The sequence below is a fragment of the Sus scrofa genome, chromosome 14 (assembly GCF_000003025.6).
Source record: "Sus scrofa isolate TJ Tabasco breed Duroc chromosome 14, Sscrofa11.1, whole genome shotgun sequence".
Lineage (NCBI taxonomy): Eukaryota > Metazoa > Chordata > Mammalia > Artiodactyla > Suidae > Sus > Sus scrofa.
This window is the reverse complement of record NC_010456.5, coordinates 35265393-35283334: the sequence shown is the minus strand read 5'-3', so window position 1 is coordinate 35283334 and position 17942 is coordinate 35265393. Positions and strand designations below refer to the sequence as shown.

General features: G+C 46.2%; 1 protein-coding gene across 6 annotated transcripts in view; it reads right to left on the bottom strand.

The window, feature by feature from the left end:
• Positions 1-17942, bottom strand: part of NOS1 (nitric oxide synthase 1) — a 186400-nt gene that overhangs the window by 15963 nt on the left and 152495 nt on the right. For all 6 annotated transcript variants that reach the window (XM_021072695.1, XM_021072697.1, XM_021072696.1 and 3 more), the window contains 5 exons: positions 17361-17535; positions 12853-12991; positions 12339-12417; positions 4437-4630; positions 2799-2968 (listed from right to left, as the gene is read on the bottom strand). In XM_021072695.1, coding sequence (XP_020928354.1) covers positions 2799-2968; positions 4437-4630; positions 12339-12417; positions 12853-12991; positions 17361-17535 — 757 coding nt within the window. The remainder of the gene's footprint in view (positions 1-2798; positions 2969-4436; positions 4631-12338; positions 12418-12852; positions 12992-17360; positions 17536-17942) is intronic.

Sequence of the window (17942 nt, the reverse complement as noted above, 5' to 3'; positions counted from 1 at the left end):
TCACATGTTTATTTATTTATTTATTTTTTTGTCTTTTTGTCTTTTCTAGGGCCGCTCCCGTGGCACATGGAGGTTCCCAGGCTAGGGGTCCAGTTGGAGCTGCAGTCACTGGCCTACGCCAGAGCCAGAGCAACGCGGGATCCAAGCCACGTCTGCGACCTACACCACAGCTCATGGCAACACCGGATCCTTAACCCACTGAGTGAGGCCAGGGCTCGGACCCGCAACTTCATGGTTCCTAGTCAGATTCGTTAACCACTGAGCCACAAAGGAAACTCTGTTTTCACATGTTTAGATGGTTGGGGGGAGAGGAATCTAAAGAACCATAAAATTTCATGACATAAGACTATGATACCCAATTCTAATTTCAGTGTTAAGTTCAACAAAAGTTTGATTGGAACCAGTGATGCCCACTCATTTACGAAGTATCCATTTGTGATGTTACAATGGCAGAGTTGAATGGTTGCAAGAAAGACAAAGAGACCATGAGTCTCAAAGATGTACAACCTCGCCCCTCCCAGAAAGAGTCTGCTTACTGCTGTTGTAGGTGGTCTGGCCCCAGAACCTGTGCTCCTGAGTGTGACACTCTCCTGCCATTTGTGAAGTTCAAGAGAGATGCACTGTGAAGGGAGTCAGACTTGCAGGCCTGTGACTTGTGGGTCTGCAAGGCTGGAGATGTGTCCTTGGTCACATTCAGAATGGTAAATGGCGATCCAGAAGGAACAGGTTGGGATGAAGGACCACATTCAGGGATGTGTTGACACCAAAGCCCAGTGGGTATCAGGGACCCAAGGAACTCTTTGGGGCTCTTGAGTTATTTGCCCTACATCTTAGAAGCTGCCTGTAGCTTATAGAAGTTTCTATTTTTTTTTTTTTTTTTTGTCTTTTTAGGGCCGTACCTGTGGCACATGGAAGTTCCCAGGCTAGGGGTTGAATTGGAGCTGCAGCTGCCAGCCTACAGCACAGCCATGGCAACACCAGAACCAAGCCATGTCTGTGACCTATGCTGCAGCTTGCAGCAACACGGAATCCTTAACCACTGAGCAGGGGCAGGGATCAAACCTGCATCCTCATGGATACTAGTCAGGTTCTTAACCTGCTGAGCCACAAAGGGAACTCCGACGGTTCCGATTTTGAGGAGGGGTAAAGCCTATTACAAGTGCATCGTATAACAAAGCTTTCCCCACATTCCTAAAGACCATGCTTGCTCTATTGATAGGGTATGGCATTCTTGAGGACGTGCCATCCAGAGCCCCAGACCATCCATCTGAAATTGACATCCATATGATCCCAGAGGTTTTCCATCAAACTTTCTTTGCTCTCCTTCACTTAGGGTCAGGCCTGCTTTGAGGTCTGAGGGTTCTTTCAGCCTTAATCTGACTCTATTACTGTTTTCTCTCACACATATATTTCCCCTAATAAAAATCCTTGCTCCTTTAATGGAGTTTGCATTTTGGGGACAAAATGGATTAAATTTACATCAAATTCTACTTTAAATAATCCCATGCAAATAGCATAAACTCTGTTTCCTCTTCATATTGGCTCTCTTTCGTTAATTTAAATGTTTAAGTCAAAGTCATGCATGCACGGAGTTTAAAAAGTTAATTAAGGAGTTCCCATTGTGGCTCAGTGTTAATAAACCTGACTAATATCCACAAGGACATGGGTTTGATCCCTGGCCTTGCTCAGTGGGTTAAGGATCTGGTGTTGCTGTGTCTGTGATGAAAGCTGGCAGCTACAGCTCCGATTTGACCCCCTACCCTGGTAATTTCCATATGCCATGGGTATGGCCCTAAAAAGACAAAACCAAAACCAAAAACCAAAAAACAACCAATTCTGCAAAACTTACAATGAAAATAATGCTCTTCAATCTGTTTCCAACTCCCCAGAGGTAATCACATACAACTCTTTAAGTGTTTTTTTTTTTTTTCTTCCTGGTGTTTGTCTTCATATTTCTAAATAAGAGGCATTCCCTGAGTTAAAAAAATTAGCCAAAAAACTCCCAGATCTTGCTGTGCCACCACACAATCCCTCCTTTTGCACAGCAGAAGAAAGTGAAACCATTCTTTGCTGGTGGTTTGCTTCCTTGGGAGGAGCCCCCACTGGGAGAAGTCTGAGTGGTTTTCCAGCTAGGACTTTTTTTGGGGGGGTGCCTATGGAGTTCCGGGCCAGAAATCAGGTCCAAGCCACACTTGCGACCTAAGACACTGGGTCCTTAACCCACTATGCTGGGCTAGAGATCAAAACATGTCCCAGTGTTCCCAAGACACTGCCTATCCCATTTCACTACTGCAGGAACTCCCCAGCTAGGGCAGCTTGGTTTCTAAACAAGGGCAATAGAAGCTGTGCTTTTTGGTTTGCTTTACCATCAGAGGCCCCCGTATCTTGAAGTCATACCTCTAGCTCCTTAGCACTGAAAAAGGCTGATTTTTACCAACAGAGCACTGTGGGATTCTCTGAATTTCTTTTTCTTTGAAGCATGAGCTTGGATGGAACTAATGGAGGCTCAGGAGTTCCAAGGGAAGGAGGAAGTAGAACAGTAATTTCTACTGCAGCCAGAGAACCCTGAGATTCAATGGAGTCGCTCTCTCATTCTGCTAGGCTTTAGTTAGAAGAAGGGGCGATGGCAGGGACTAGCCCAAACAGACTGGCCAATTATGGTCACTTTCTGCAAGCTAGAATATGGCAGGCCCCACGCACGACTGCCATCTGGTGGACCACTGTTGGAATAACCACACAACTCTGCGGAGGAAAGGGTGAAAGGCGCCCATTGAGGTGGTACCAGGCCAGGGACCCACCTTGCTAAGGACGAGCAGGCGCTGCTTCTCTTTCTCACTGGTGGCCAGGGAGGCAAACTGCTGCAGCTGCAGTGGCGTTGGAGGCGTGGTGATGTCCAGGTAGTACTTGAAGGCCTGGAAGATGGTGCAGGGTGGGATGCGATGCTCGTCTGTCCAGTTACTGATAACTCCTGTGAAGGTGCAGTGGAGGTGAGAGATGGGTTGGTGGGGGTCGGGGGTTGGGGAGTCTGGGCTCTGAGGGCTTGGGTCCAAGACAAGGAGGCCAGACCTGCTCATGGGGTGGAGGACAGGGCCTGGAGAGCTGGAATGCCCCAGAACCAAGCAACCTCTCCATCTCCCTCTACACCCAGGGTCCTGGGAATTGTGTGACCATCTCATATGCAGGGAGCATGTCCAAAATCTATTGAGCAAACTGGTACAAAAAATCAAGCATAAACACATATTAAAATAGCACGAGACAGCCTCTTGACATTCTGTACAGTGAGCCACCAACTGAGCGTAAGCTATGTGTTTATTTTGTCTCTCGTGGTGTCTCTCCTTACTCCTCTGAGTGGGATTCTAGAGTTTAAAACTATATACATACCTGACACTTACATACCCCTTTCTATAGGCCATCTACTATTCTTAGAGCTTTATATTATTAACTCATTTAATCCTCACCACATCCTAGGTGGTGGGTGCTACTATTTTCATCTTGCAGTTGAGAAGAATGGAAGCACAGAGAGGGTAAGGAATTTGCTCAAGGTCACACAGCTCAGATTCATAAAGTCAAGCAGTATTGCTCCAGACCACGTTTTAACGACTATACAAATTGCCTTGGTGCACTTTGATCCAATCAGCCCCCCACACAAACCTCTACTTCTCTATCTTGGGTTCAAGATAAAGGTACTGTTCCAACATGGAGGAGGAACTGGCCTGTTTGGCTCTATTAGGAAAAGGTGGTACCCTCCTAAGGGATTTTAAGTAGGGCTTTGAAAAATACTGTTTTCATATTCCACCCTGACTTTATGTCCTAGCTCCTATGTAAAGGGGATGTGTCATGGGCTACCATGTACGGTCACTGCAGTTGCTCCTGCCTGAGTCCTGAGCTCACCTGTGGCTATGGAGATGAAGCACGGAGATCCATTTGCCTTTGCGAGTTCTTTAATAGGAATGTCAGGGGTAGTCAATGGAACAGGTGGGGACCTGATCTAATGAGATCAGAAATGTGGTTCAATGCCACTGGGCCGCTGAGCTTCAGACAGTGCCTTTTGGCTCTAAGAGAGGCAGGTTTTTGCTGCTATTTATTCAGAGGCAGTGAGGCCAGTTGAGGAAGGAAGTAAGCTGAATAGCTCTGCTAAGATCAGTGTCTAGCTGATGAAAGAAGTGGAGTCCTTTTCCCTTAAGGATGAACCATCAATGTCCTGGCGTCACCGACATCTGCTCAGCCAGTTGGACCAAGGTTGTTCAGCCATGAGAAAGGGGATACCTTCAGTCTAATAAGCTAGGAGGCGACAGAGACCCACTCTCCTACCTGGACTGGTGATTGGGAAGAATGGGTCTCCTCTTCCCCAGATGCTTGCTGCCTCTGGGACTCCCTGGAGAAGGGAAGGGCCCTTGGGAATGGTCGGGAGGGGTACCCAGCCCAGCCATAGTTACCCAAAGCCGTGTTCCGTTCCTCCAGCAGCTCCACCTTCACTAGCTGGTTGAGAGGGGGTGCGTCCTCCAGCCGCTCGATCAGGGCATTCACGAGGTCCTCATGGTTGCCAGGGAAGACGCCCAGGTGGTCCCCAGGCTGGTACTGAAGCTCCTGATTCCCATTGGTGTGAAGACGCACGAAGATAGTTGATCGGCTGGAGGGAAGGGTGGGGGACAATGGGAGGAGGGCCACCAGCTTCTGCCTCCTTTCTTTGCTCCTTGGCCTGTCCTTGTGGCTACAACTCCCCTCCTTCCATTCTCTTTGGGGCGCGGGCCCCCATCATTCCACACCACCGCTTTTGGCAAGGTCAGCCCTGAGCTCCTCATTGTAAATCCAAGCACCAGCTCCCAGTGCTCCTTTGCGGTCATGAAAGCAGCCCTGGATGCAGCTGCTCGCTTCCTCCTTCTTAGTGCCCTTCTCCTGAGCACCCAGGCTCTCAGACCTTCTCTCTGGCTGCTCCTCCTTGGTCTCCTCTGCAATTCCTTCTCATATCCCCTAACTCTGGACATTGGAGCACCCAAGGGGTCAGTCCCCAAATCTCATTGCTTTTCTGTCTTCCTATCCCTGCTTTTCTGTTCTCCACAGCACTTACCATCCTCTGACCTCCAGCAGAGTTTATTTCATTATAACTGCTTGTGGTCTGTCCCCCCTGCCTGCTCCCCACCCTCCTCCGCTGCCAGGACAATGTAAACTCTAGAGGGCAAGGAATTTGTCTGTTTTGTCTGCTGTGCTATTCTGGCACACAAGACAGTGCACAGAACATAGTAGGGACTCAGGAAATATACATTCTTTTTAGGGCCACGCCAGGGGCATATGGAAGTTCCCAGGCTAGGAGTCGAATTGGAGCTGCAGCTGCCAGCCTATGCCACAGCCACAGCCACACTGCATCCAAGTAGCATCTGCGACCTATACTGCAGCTGTGGCAGCACTGGATCCTTAACCTGCTTAGTGAGCCCAAATTCTCACAGACACTGTTTGGGGTTCTTATCCTGCTGAGCCACAACAGGAACTCCAAGAAATATTTGTTGACTGAAGTAACCTCAGTCTCCCAGGATCAACCAGCTGCTGGAATAGGCTCTGGGTACCAACTGGAGATCTGCCAGGAACCACTAGCCAGGGGAACCACAGGCAGAGATTGATGTCCTCATTCCGTGAAATTCCATCTCTCCTAGGAATCCCAAGCTCCGCCCCCTCCCCATTCTGTGAAATTCCATCTCTCCTAGGAATCCCAAGCTCCGCCCCCCCTTTGCAGCCGAGGTCCTAATCTTGTCACAGAAAAGGGAAAAGGACTTGGCCTCAGGCTCAGATTCTTGTTATGCACAAATTCATGGATGTTATAAAATTTACAGGCCTGAGGCGAAAATGCAGGGGGAAACTCAGTTTGTGCTGCCAGGTCATTCCCTTTCTTTTGATTTTTGGACTTCAAGGGCAGGGGCGTCTGTGCTAAGAATGATTTCTCAGACTACGGTTATTCTGGTCCTCTTAAAAGTTTTTAGTCCAGAGAAATTGTATTTTTATACTTAAAAACTTTGGGATTGATCACTACACTTTGGTAAATCAAATCTCTTGTATTCTTCTGGATACATTTGCATTTTCAGATCTGCTTTTTCTTCATTGCCAACTGTTTTTCAGTTGATAGAGACACTTGATATTCAACATGAAGTTGCTACATTCTCTGTGGTATGTAAATCAGCCCTTGAATAGGCCAATGGGACTCGCTATTTAAAGGAATTTTTGGCACAACCAAGAGCCCCTTTGTGCTGCAAATAGCCACCATTATTTAAAACAGTTGTGCTGGCATATTTGCTTTTTGGGGTGTATTTTCTTGAAGCAAGGCACCCCTCTCCTTAGTAGGGTGGGGAACTTGGCGACTGATATTGTGAATGGTGCTGGCAGGGTCTGGGGTCCCACTCTCCTTTCCTGGGCAGACTCTGCCCTCTCTGGGGCACTGATCTTGTCAATTAAATGGACTGGCACAACTGAGTATACCAATCTTTTGGTTCCTGGAGAGTAAGATCTCCTCCCCTCACCAGCCAGCTCCAGGGAGGAAATTAGCAGAAGCTGGTGACCAGCAGGGGGCGCTGTGGGGCTGTTAATTTGGGAGCTTCCTGTACCAACCACGGGAAGCCTTTGAAAGGCCCGCAAATCAATTCCCACTTTTCTCCCAGATCATCATGATTTCTTTCAGAAGTATATTTGCCTCCTTTTTTTTTGGCCGGTACAAAATAGAAATGCAGAGGACCCGAACTTGCTGAGCTGGCTCATGCTCACAGCCACTGCCCCTAAGTCCAATTTCAAGAGAATGTGGCTGAAGGTGGTCAGGCTGAAGGATGGGAATGGAGCTGGAAGGTTAGCTACAAGGTGGGCCCTGGCTCTGCTGGGAAGTTGACCAAGGGGACGTTGCAAGCCACTGGCCAGGCGTGGCTTGCGAAGGATCCCGGCACTGAATGGCTGCCTGGCCCTAGGACACCTCAGTGGGCTGGTCCTTAAAGCTTTGCAGGAAGCTGATCCCCCTGTGGGCAGCACTAGCCTGGAGACCAATTGTCTTAAATCTCAGTTCTGCTGGGGGTTTCTAGGTATAGGATTTACTAAGCTTTTTTTTTTTTTTTTTTTGAGGTTGGGACACATATGGGACATTGAAAAATATTAGCGGAGGGAGAAACGGCAGCATTGGGAAGACAGTAGCCATTTGGGCCCCTTTCACCCTCTCCCCAAGAGTACTGCTGCTTATTAGGTATCCATCTACAGAAACATCACACAGACACATATTCATGCGCACTTAGCAATGCTTCAGTGACAGGTTCACAGATGAAAGAATCTGCTAATGTCTGGCATTGAATGGGAAAAAAAGCTAATGTTCATTCTTCAGTGAAAAGACTAAAACTTGTGGTGAGCAGTTTGAGTTAATAAGGTTCATACATTCAGCAAATTTGTATTGAGTGTCAGGTACTGTTCCAGGCACTAGTGAGAGAGTGACGGAAGAAGATAACAAAAGGCCAAATTCTCATTAAGAAGCAACTTAAGATGTCCGAGGGGGCTGGTGATGTGGATGAAGGGTAGTGATGAGTTGAGAATTGTGGGCTAAGAGACCAGCAGATAAGGATGGTTAGGGAGGCCTCTCTGGTGATTTGACATTTGAGCAGAGATCTGAAAACTAAGAAGGAACGGCATGAAAAGATCTGGAAAAAGAGTGTTTCTGAAAGGGGGAACAGCATGTGCAAAGGCCCTGAGGTAGGAAAAAGGCCCTGAGGTGGCATGTTCCAGGAAGGGAAAGAAGGCTGTAGTGTTTGGAGAGGGGCTAACACAGGGGCAGGTGGTACAGAAGGAGATCAGAGAGCTGGGCAGGGGCCAGATCATCAGGGTCTCATCATGACCTGTCATGGCAAGGAGTTCAGAGGTTTCCTAAGTCCAGTGGGAAGTCTTTGGAAGCTGTGACACTGTGACATGTACGTTCCCTTTTTTTTTTTTTTTTTTTTTTTGGCCGCGCCTATGGCATGCAGAAGTTCCTGGACCGGGGATCAAACCTGCACCACAGCAGTGACCGGAGCTGCTGCAGTGACAATGCCCATTCCTTAACCTGCTGAGCCATAAGAGAACTCCCATCCATTTATGTTCTTAAAAGATCAGTTTGGTTGCTATTTGGAAAATGGATCTTTGAGAGAAAAGCCAAAAAACATGGAAATGCATTAGGTGTCTCTTGCAGCTACCAGACCACAGGTGACTGTGGCTTTGCTTTAAGACAGAGGTTATATCTGAGATGTAATGGATAGTTGGACGGACCGTGAGGGGGGAGAGAGGAAGTAAGGAGAATACTTGGGATTTGGGATTAAGCCAAATGTTGACGTCCTCTGTTGAGAAGGGGAAGGCTGGAGAGAAGCAATTTTTTTTTTCTTTTTAGGGTCATATCCACAGCATATGGAAGTTCCCAAGCTAGGGGTTGAATCGGAGCTGTAGCTGGATCAGAGCAGCATCTGGGACCCACACCACAGCTCATGGCAATGCCAGATCCTTAACCCACTGAGCAAGGCAGGGATTGAATCTAGTATCCTCATGGATACTAGTCGGGTTTGTTTCCACTGAGCCACAGTGGGAACTCCCTGGAGAGAAGCAATTTTATCAGAGGGGAGCTGGAACTCAAGAGTTCTCCCATCAAGAACTCTCTATCATAATGTCCCATCTTTCTACGTGATACCCGGTGCTGAGGGCCCCTTCAGCATCTCCAGCATCCTATTCTCTCTTCCTAGGCAGCTCCCCTCCATCCACTAGCCTATCTAAAGTCTATCCTGGGTTTTCCCTCCTCCTACTGACTTCTAGGACTTAAGATTCATGCCCCTCCCATTAGAGCTCCATTATACTCTTTTTTTGTATTGTTTGCTAATTGGCATATGCAGAAAATTTATTTCCTGGCCAGGCAGTAACTGTGGTTTCTTTTCTCTTTAGAGTTGCAAGGATCACCCTCTAAAGGCGGGTGACTTCCTTTTAAGCACTTTGCTTACAATTAAGAGTCTCCTGTGTCTGAATCATGATATCTTGCTATGGCCTCTTGGCTCAAACAGGCTGACTTTGGCCTTGGACAAGGGAAAATGGGAGAGAGGGTCATGTTTTTTTCACTTAATTGTCCTTAAAAACAGAAACAAAAATAAAAAAACCAGGAATTCCTATTGTGGTGCTGTGGCTTAAGGATCCAGTGTTGTCTCTGTGGTAAGGCAGGTTTGACTCCCAGCCTGGCGCAGTGGGTTAAGGATCTGGTGTTGCCATAGCTGTGGCATAGGTCACAGCTGTGACTTGGATTCAGTCCCTAGACCGGGAACTTCTATATGCCATGGGTTCAGCCAAAAAATTATGAAGCTGAAATGGTAGTAAGGTCCTGCTATGGAGTATGCTTTTAAAGAGTTAAACACCTAGATGCAATTTGATTCTTTTGTGCTCATCTATGACTGATTTTAATACTGTCTTTTGGTTCCTAACTTATTTGAAATGTCCTCTTGTAAGTCATTTGGCATAAAGTCAGTTGCCCTTTGTGGAGGTGGCTAGAGGGTTATTCTAAGTCTTGGGATCAATTAGCATTCAAACATTTGCAAATTATCTTGCTTTTTATGTATAATGGTTTGGGGAGTAATTTTTGTGATCTGGTCTTTTAGTTTGTCACTGAAAAGAAATTTCCAGTAGATTCTTAGTCCCTTCTCTTCCAATGCTACTGAAATTGTACTTTTCCACAGGATGGAAACAGGAAGTAAGCATATTTCAAAGAGAGAGTCCCTCGAGATAAATTAGGAGTTTGATTGAAAATATGCACTACTATATATATATATATATATATGCACTACTATATATATAAAACAGGTAAACAACAAGGACCTACTATATAGCACAGGGAACTCAACATCTGGTGATAATCTGTAATGGAAAAGAATCTGAAAAAGGATATATATATATAGTTTAATAGCTTTGCTGTATACTTGAAACTAATACAATATTGTAAGTTAACTTTGCCTCCATACAAAAATTAACTATTATGTCAGAGTTCCCTCTGTGGTGCAGTGGGTTAAAAGACTGACTGCAGTGGCTCAGGTCACTGTGGAGGTTCTGATTCAATCCCTGGCCTGGTGCAGTGGGTTAAGGATCCTGGCCTGGGAACTTCTATATGCCTCGAGTGCAGCCATAAAAAAAAACCAAACCAACTCTTATGTAGGAGATCTAATAATCCAAAAAAAAATCCAAAACGAAACAGAGTCCCTCTCTATGTCAAAGATCATTATTTTGCATTTAACTAATTATTCAAATGGATTAATTTCCCAATCCATTTCTTTCTTTTCTTTTCTTTTTTTTTTTTTGTCTTTTTGTCTTTTCTAGGGCCGCACCCACAGCATATGGAGGTTCCCAGGCTAGGGGTCTAATCAGCGCTGTAGCCGCCAGCCTACACCACAGCCACAGCAATGCCAGATCTGAGCCGCATCTGTGACCTACACCGCAACTCATGGCAACGCCGGATCCTTAACCCAATGAGCGAGGCCAGGGATCGAACCCGAAACCTCATGGTTCCTAGTCAGATTCGTTAACTCCTGAGCCACGATGGGAACTCCTCCCAATCCATTTCTAATTTTTCTTTTGGCTGCACCTGAGGCATGTGGAAGTTCCTGTGCCTGGGATTGAACCTGTGCCACAGCAGCAACCTGAATTACAATAGTGACAACGCCAGATCCTTCACCTGCTGCGCCACAGTCCATTTCTTCAGTGTTTGGGGATCTGGGGGAGAACACAGAGCCTTGGGGCTCCATCCTGTGGACCACTTTATCAAAGGTTTTATGTCCATGTAGAAAGCACACACCCTAGACTTGCTGGTGCATGGAGCTGTGCTAGATAAGGAATAGTAACGGGAATGCAGACTATGCCAGATGGTCTGTGTGCATTGTCTTTAATACTCACAGCAGCCTTACACTTACAAGGCTGTAGAGGTATCGCCATTTGACATATTGACTTTGAAGTCAGAGAACTGAGTCTGTGTGACCTGGAAAAGGTCACTTTCATTTTCTAAGTGTCATTTTTCATATTTAAAATGTGGAATGTGGATGATAATAGCCCCTACTGCCTGGGCTGGTCAGAACTGTGGGAGATTCTGTACAGAGAGGACTCAAAACAATACGTGGAACACAGGCAGTACTAGATAAATGTTGGCAATCTTTCCAGCCACTGCTCTCATTTTAGGTAAGGAGACAGGGGTTCAGAGGACCCAAGGGACTTGCTCAAGGTCACACAGCTGGTACATGGTAGTGCTGGGGTCAGAACCCTGGGCTGTCCAGCTCGAGCGCCCACGTTCTGTACTTAACAGGCAAAGGGTCAAGATCTCAAGAGATCTTCATGGGCTGTAATTGCAAAGTACGGAAGATTCCATTCAACAGGGATCAAGGCAAAGACATTCATTACTGCTGAAAATTTGACTTCTATAAGTAGAGGGATGCAGAAACCTGGGCTGATCATTCTGAAAAAGATCTGAAGTCCAAGAGCAGCAAGGACGTAAGCTTAATGGGAGAGCTGCACGGCTGTCAGGACAATGCCTGCAATTTTGGGCCACATCAGTGTGTCCCGTCCGGATTGGGGATGGTAATAATAGCCTCAGCACACTTGGCAAGGATCACAGGACTGCCACTGCACTGTGAGCAGGTCTAAGAATGACACTTCCAGCGGGACACAGTGTGTCCTTAGCAAAAGGACTGGGAAGCCAGGTCTCAGGAAGAACAGTTGGAAGGAATGGGGGTGGGGTGGGCGGGGTGGGAGAGGTTGGTCCTTGTCCTTGGCTACTGGCAGTTCTCTCATTTGGAAGAACTTGACTTTGTCCTGGGTGTTACTGGAGAGTGTAATTTAGGACCAAAAGGAAGTGCTCAGAAGACATGCTTTGGTTCTAAGCAATAGTAAGACAATTTCTAACAATTAGGACCTCATTACACAGAGAGGGCTGTTTTATAGATGAATAAACCTCCCATCATCCCCAAGGGATTTCAGAAGAGCCTGGGCAGCCATTTATCAGGATGCAGAGAAGAATTGTCCATAAGGAGGAAATGTCCGGATTAAATGATCGCTAAGACGAACATTACAATGAACATGAGCAATTTGACAAGGGCGTAGTCTCAATGGAAAATTCCTCATAAAACCCTTCTCTTTCCCCTTTCCACAAGGATCATCACCATTGACTTTTTTCATCCCGGCAGGCTGGAGCTTGGCCAAAAAAGCAGGAAACAAGGTGCTACAAAGCAGCAAGGGGTTCTTGAGGAGCCTTAGAGGCCAGACCTTGGGGTCAACAAGGGCTCCTTCCTTAGTAGGTGGCATCTGGAGGACAGAACTCAGGGGGACCAAGGTGTTCCTACCTGGATTTAGGACTCTGAAGATTTTGACGGCTGAGGAGTCGAGCGGCCGAGACCCGCTTTTTGTGGACATTGGAGAGACCTGCGGGGAGAAAAACCACAGTCTTCCTGAGATGCAGTTAGACAGCTGTCAGTAGAAAGTCTCCAGTTTCTCCTGACCTGCTCTCCCACTGTCCCCTGGACTATTGGGAAGAAATAAAAGAGCCAAGGCAGGCACTGGAATGGGTGGTCGTCGACATCGCAGAAACAGAAAGCAGGTCTGGTTGAATCTGGTTCACATGAGGAGGTTCAGGGTGACAGGCCCCACTGCTGGAAAGCACATGTGCTTCCAAGCACATGTTTTGGCGATCCTGGGGCAGCAACCGCGTGTTGATCTGGGGAGAACTGCACTAAAGGGAGACCACAGCGTGGAAGCCCGCCTTCTTCAAGGACCTTTCGGAGGTGAGAGGTCCTGTCTTCCCTTTCCCCACACTGTCACACCTGTCTTCCTCAGGGTGGGGTGGGTGGTGAGAGGTACCTTGGGTCAGTTCTGGAGCTTCGGCCACATAGCTGAGGCGGAACTTGTTCCTCTTCCAGCTGCGGTCATTGCTGATGAGGGAGTTGTTCGCCTTCTCAATGTTGACGTCGTCTCCCACGCAGAACACATCACAGGCTGCCTGTGGCGCACACGGGGCTTTTGGTGACCTCTTTCAGCTAAGAAGGCTCCTCCCCAACAGCTTCAAGTCCTGGGCACATATCCATCCATCCAACTACCCATTAACCCATCCACCCACTCATCCACTCATCCTCCATCCATCCGTCCCTCTACCTATACATCCATTCTCTCATCTACCCACCCATCCATCCATGCATCCTTCTATCCACCTACTCATCCATCCATCCCGTCACGTACACACCTATTCTCCCATGCACCTACTCATCCACCCATCCTTCTGCTCTACCAATCCATCCATCCCTCCTTCCCTCCATCCATCCACCCATCCTCCCTCCATCCATCTATCTCTCCACTTATACACTTATTCTCCCATGCACCTACTCCTCCACCCATCCTCCCTCCCGCCATTCCATCCCTCCCTCCCTCCCTCCCTCCCTCCCTCCATCCATCCTCCTTCCCTTCATCCATCCCTCCTCCCTCCCTCCTCCCTTCCTTCCCTCCCTCCTTGTATCCATTCATCCACCCACCTGCTCACCCACCCTTCTCTCTATCCATCCATCCATCCTATATTTTTTGAGTGCCTTTGATATGCCGGACATACCACATTTACTGTTACTTTGGGACTTAGCTTTTATTTAATATGTAACTCTATTATGGCCTTTGTTCCTAAAACAAACTTGTGCAGAGACTTAACATCAAATAAGAAACTAAACACCTTAGAATTTCCTTTTTTTTTTCTCTAAAGACTTGAAAATTATATTAAAGGCAGAATATCTTGAATGTTTGGATACCTGCATGTAAATTTTTACTTATTTATTTATTTTGGGTCAAGTTCCTAAGATTTGCAAATTTAGTGATTCTAAGAATCATTGTTTAGGATTCAGGTTTTTGGAGATAAAAACCATGGATAATTCCAAAGGTTTTCAAAGGTAGTTGTATGTTTGTTTTTAGCATTTTGGGGCCTCATGCCAAGTTGAAAATAATTCAAATGCTTGTTAACTGATTAACAGATAAACAAAATACAGTATATCCATACAATGGAATATTATTTGGGTTATACAAAAGAATGAGGTACTGATATATACTATAATGTGGGTGAACCAGGAAAGCATTAGGCTGAGTGAAATAAGTCGGTTCCAGAAGACCATGTATTATGATTCCATTCATATGAAATGTCCAGAATAGGCAAATCTATGGAGCCAGAATGTAGATTTAGCGATTGACAGGGCTGAGAGTGGGCTGGGGGAACTGCGGGTGTGAGAGCTTAAAGGGTATGACACCTTCTGATAGGCCCTGCTTCTGGGATGCTCAGAGTTGACTGACTGAAGTCAAGAACCATGCTGTTATCTTGAGGGATAAAAAAACCAAGTTACCTTGACTCTCTTTGCCTGGGAAAAAATGCAGGTGCAAGTGTATCAGCACAGCCTCCTCACACAGAGAGCCTTATTATTTTGGGGCCATGTCCACAGCATGTGGAGGTTCCTGGGCCAGGAATCGAACCTGAGCCACAGCAGTGACAATGCCTGAACATCTAGGCCATCAGAGAACTCCTCACACAGATATCTGTATAGCTTGGAGGCCCCAGTTTCCCCTCTTGTTCTCTTTGTCAGGAGAAAAGGTGTCAAGTGCATGACAGAAGGTTGTACAGTCCCCTCTCTCCTGGGGCTGCTGACAGGAAGGCATTCCAGAGCCAAGAAAGGAGCAGGTAAAGGTGGTCCACATTCACTGCTTTTTTGTTTTCCTCAGGATGGCCAACTGCATCCTGCCCCCCATACACATAGAAGACCATTATGTATTTATTCTCCTGGGATCTCATATCTGGAAAAGCACTGTCCAATGGATTTGTTCTATCATGATGGAAATATCTGGGAGTTCCTGTTGTGGCTCAGTGGGTTAAGAACCCAACTAGTATCCATTAGGATGCAAGTTCAGTCCCTGGCCTCGCTTAGTGGGTTAAGGATCTGGCATTACCATGAGCTGTGGTGTGGGTTACAGATGCAGCTCAGATCTGGCGTTGCTGCGGCTATAGAGTAGGCTGGCAGCTGCAGCTCTTTTTTGACCCCTAGCCTGGGAAACTCCATATGTCACAGGTGTGGCTCTAAAAAGAAAAAGAAAAAAAAAAAAAGAGAAACATTTGTGCTGTCTAATATGGTAACCATGAACCACCAGGGGCTATTGGGCACATGACCTGTGGCTAGTACAGCTGAGGAGTGGAATTTTTTTTTTTTTTTTTTTGCCAGATTGTGATTTTTATTTTATTTTATTTTTAAATTTTTTAAAATTTCCCCACTGTACAGCAAGGGGGTCAGGTTATCCTTACACGTATACATTACAATTACATTTTTCCCCCAGCCTTTCTTCTGTTGCAACATGAGTATCTAGACAAAGTTCTCAATGCTATTCAGCAGAATCTCCTTATAAATCTATTCTAAGTTGTGTCTGATAAGCCCAAGCTCCCGATCCCTCCCACTCCCTCCCCCTCCCATCAGGCAGCCACAAGTCTCTTCTTCAAGTCCATGATTTTCCTTTCTAAGGAGATGATCATTTGTGCTAGATATTAGATTCCAGTTATAAGTGATATCATATGGTATTTGTCTTTGTCTTTCTGGCTCATTTCACTCAGTATGAGATTCTCTAGCTCCATCCATGTTGCTGCAAATGGCATTATGTCATTCTTTTTTATGGCTGAGTAGTATTCCATTGTGTATATATACCACATCTGCCTAATCCAGTCATCTGTTGATGGACATTTGGGTTGTTTCCATGTCTTGGCTGTTGTGAATAGTGCTGCAGTGAACATGCAGGTGCGTGTGTCTCTTTTAAGTAGAGTTTTGTCCGGATAGATGCCCAAGAGTGGGATTGCGGGGTCATATGGAAGTTCTATGTATAGATTTCTAAGGTATCTCCAAACTGTTCTCCATAGTGGCTGTACCAGTTTACATTCCCACCAGCAGTGCAGGAGGGTTCCCTTTTCTCCACAGCCCCTCCAGCACTTGTTATTTGTGGATTTATTAATGATGGCCATTCTGACTGGTGTGAGGTGATATCTCATGGTAGTTTTGATTTGCATTTCTCTTATAACAAGCGATGTTGAGCATTTTTTCATGTGTTTGTTGGCCATCTGTATATCTTCTTTGGAGAAATGTCTATTCAGGTCTTTTGCCCATTTTTCCATTGATTGATTGTTTTTTTTGCTCTTGGGTTGTATAAGTTGTTTATATATTCTAGAGATTAAGCCCTTGTCGGTTGTATCATTTGAAACTATTTTCTGAGGAGTGGAATTTTAAATTGTACTTAATTTATACATAGCTGGATAAATGTCATTCACAAGATTGGGCAATCACCACAACTCTCCAGTTTCAGAGTATTTTCATCAGCCCAGAAGAAACCCTATACCCATAAACAGTCACATTTCCCACTCTTCCAAGCCCCTGGCAACCACTAGTCTACTTTCTATCTCTATGGATTTGCCTATTCTGGACACTTCATGTAAATACACCCATTTTACGTCTGGCTTCTTTCATTTAACACAGGTTTTCAAGATTCATCATTATCGTAGCAGGTGTTAGCACTTCATTCTTTCTTATGGCCAAGTAACATTCCCTGGTTTAGACACACTGTTTATTCATCCATGGTATTTAAAGTCGATTAGTTTACATTTCAATTTAAATAGCCACATGTGGCTAGGAACTACTGTGTCATTGAAGATTCAGCACAGAGAGGAATAAGATTGTCAAAGTAGACACATTGGAGAGATCTGAGATCCAGCCCAAGGCATGGCCCCCTGGTTTGGTTAACCAGCTCTACTTTTTTTGTTGTTGTTTACTTGTCTACGAAATGTGAGTGAGAGATGGAGTCCTCCCAGCCCCGAAATTCCAGGACTCTATAATTTTTAATAGACCAACTCCTCCCTAACGCAGGAGGTAGGGTTCTGGGCGGAAAAATGCGTGTCTTAAGACCACCCCAAACTCAGTTGGTAGATGCAAACTATGACGTTTAGAATGGGTAAGCAAGAGGTGCTGCTGTACAGCACAGGGAACTATATCCAGTCTCTTGGGATAGACCGTGATGGAAAATAATATGAGAAAAAGAATGTATATATACGTATGACTGGGTCACTTTGCTGTACAGCAGAAATTGACACAACACTGTAAATCAACTATACCCTAATAGAAATAAAAAGTAAAATGAAAAAAGACCACCCAAACTCATCTGAGTTGTGTAAAGCTGTCTCCTAGCTGGATACATGAGAGAAGTACCAAGGATTTTCTCAAGTTTTTTCTATTTCATGGTTTGGGTTCTCTGTCTTTGGGGATCTTTGGGGGCATGACTTCTCCCCCTGGGTCTCTGAGATCTGGGGAGAGAGTTACCTTGAAGACTTTCTTGGCCCAGGTCCTGAAAGCCTCCTCCTGTCCACAGAGCTCGTCCCCCTCCCTCATCTTTAGGATCCTCTCTCCCCCTAGCTCTTCCAGGAGGGTGTCCACGGCGTGTCCAAAGGCGCAGAAGTGAGGGTATGCCCGGGAGCCAAGGCCGAACACAGAGAACCTGCCAAGACAACAGAAGGTCCATGCTAGGGGACTGGGGAGGCACTGGGGGTATCTGGTGTTATGAACTGTTATATGCCCCCCCAAATTCATATGTTGAAGCCCTGGCCCCCCCTTGTGACTGTGCCTGGAGATGGGGCCTTCAAGGAGGTAACTAAAGTCAAATGAGGTCCTAAGGATGGGGCCCTAATCCAATAGGATTGGTGTCCTTATAAGAAGAGGGAGAGGAGTTCCAGCTGTGGTTCAGTGGGTTAAGAACCTGACTAGTATCTATGAGGATGTGGGTGTGATCCCGGGCCTCTCTCAGTGGTTAAGGATCTGGCATTGCCATGAGCTGTGGTGTAGGTCACAGATATGAGGCTTGGATCCTGTGTGGCTGAGGCTGTGGTGTAGGCCGGCAGCTGCAGC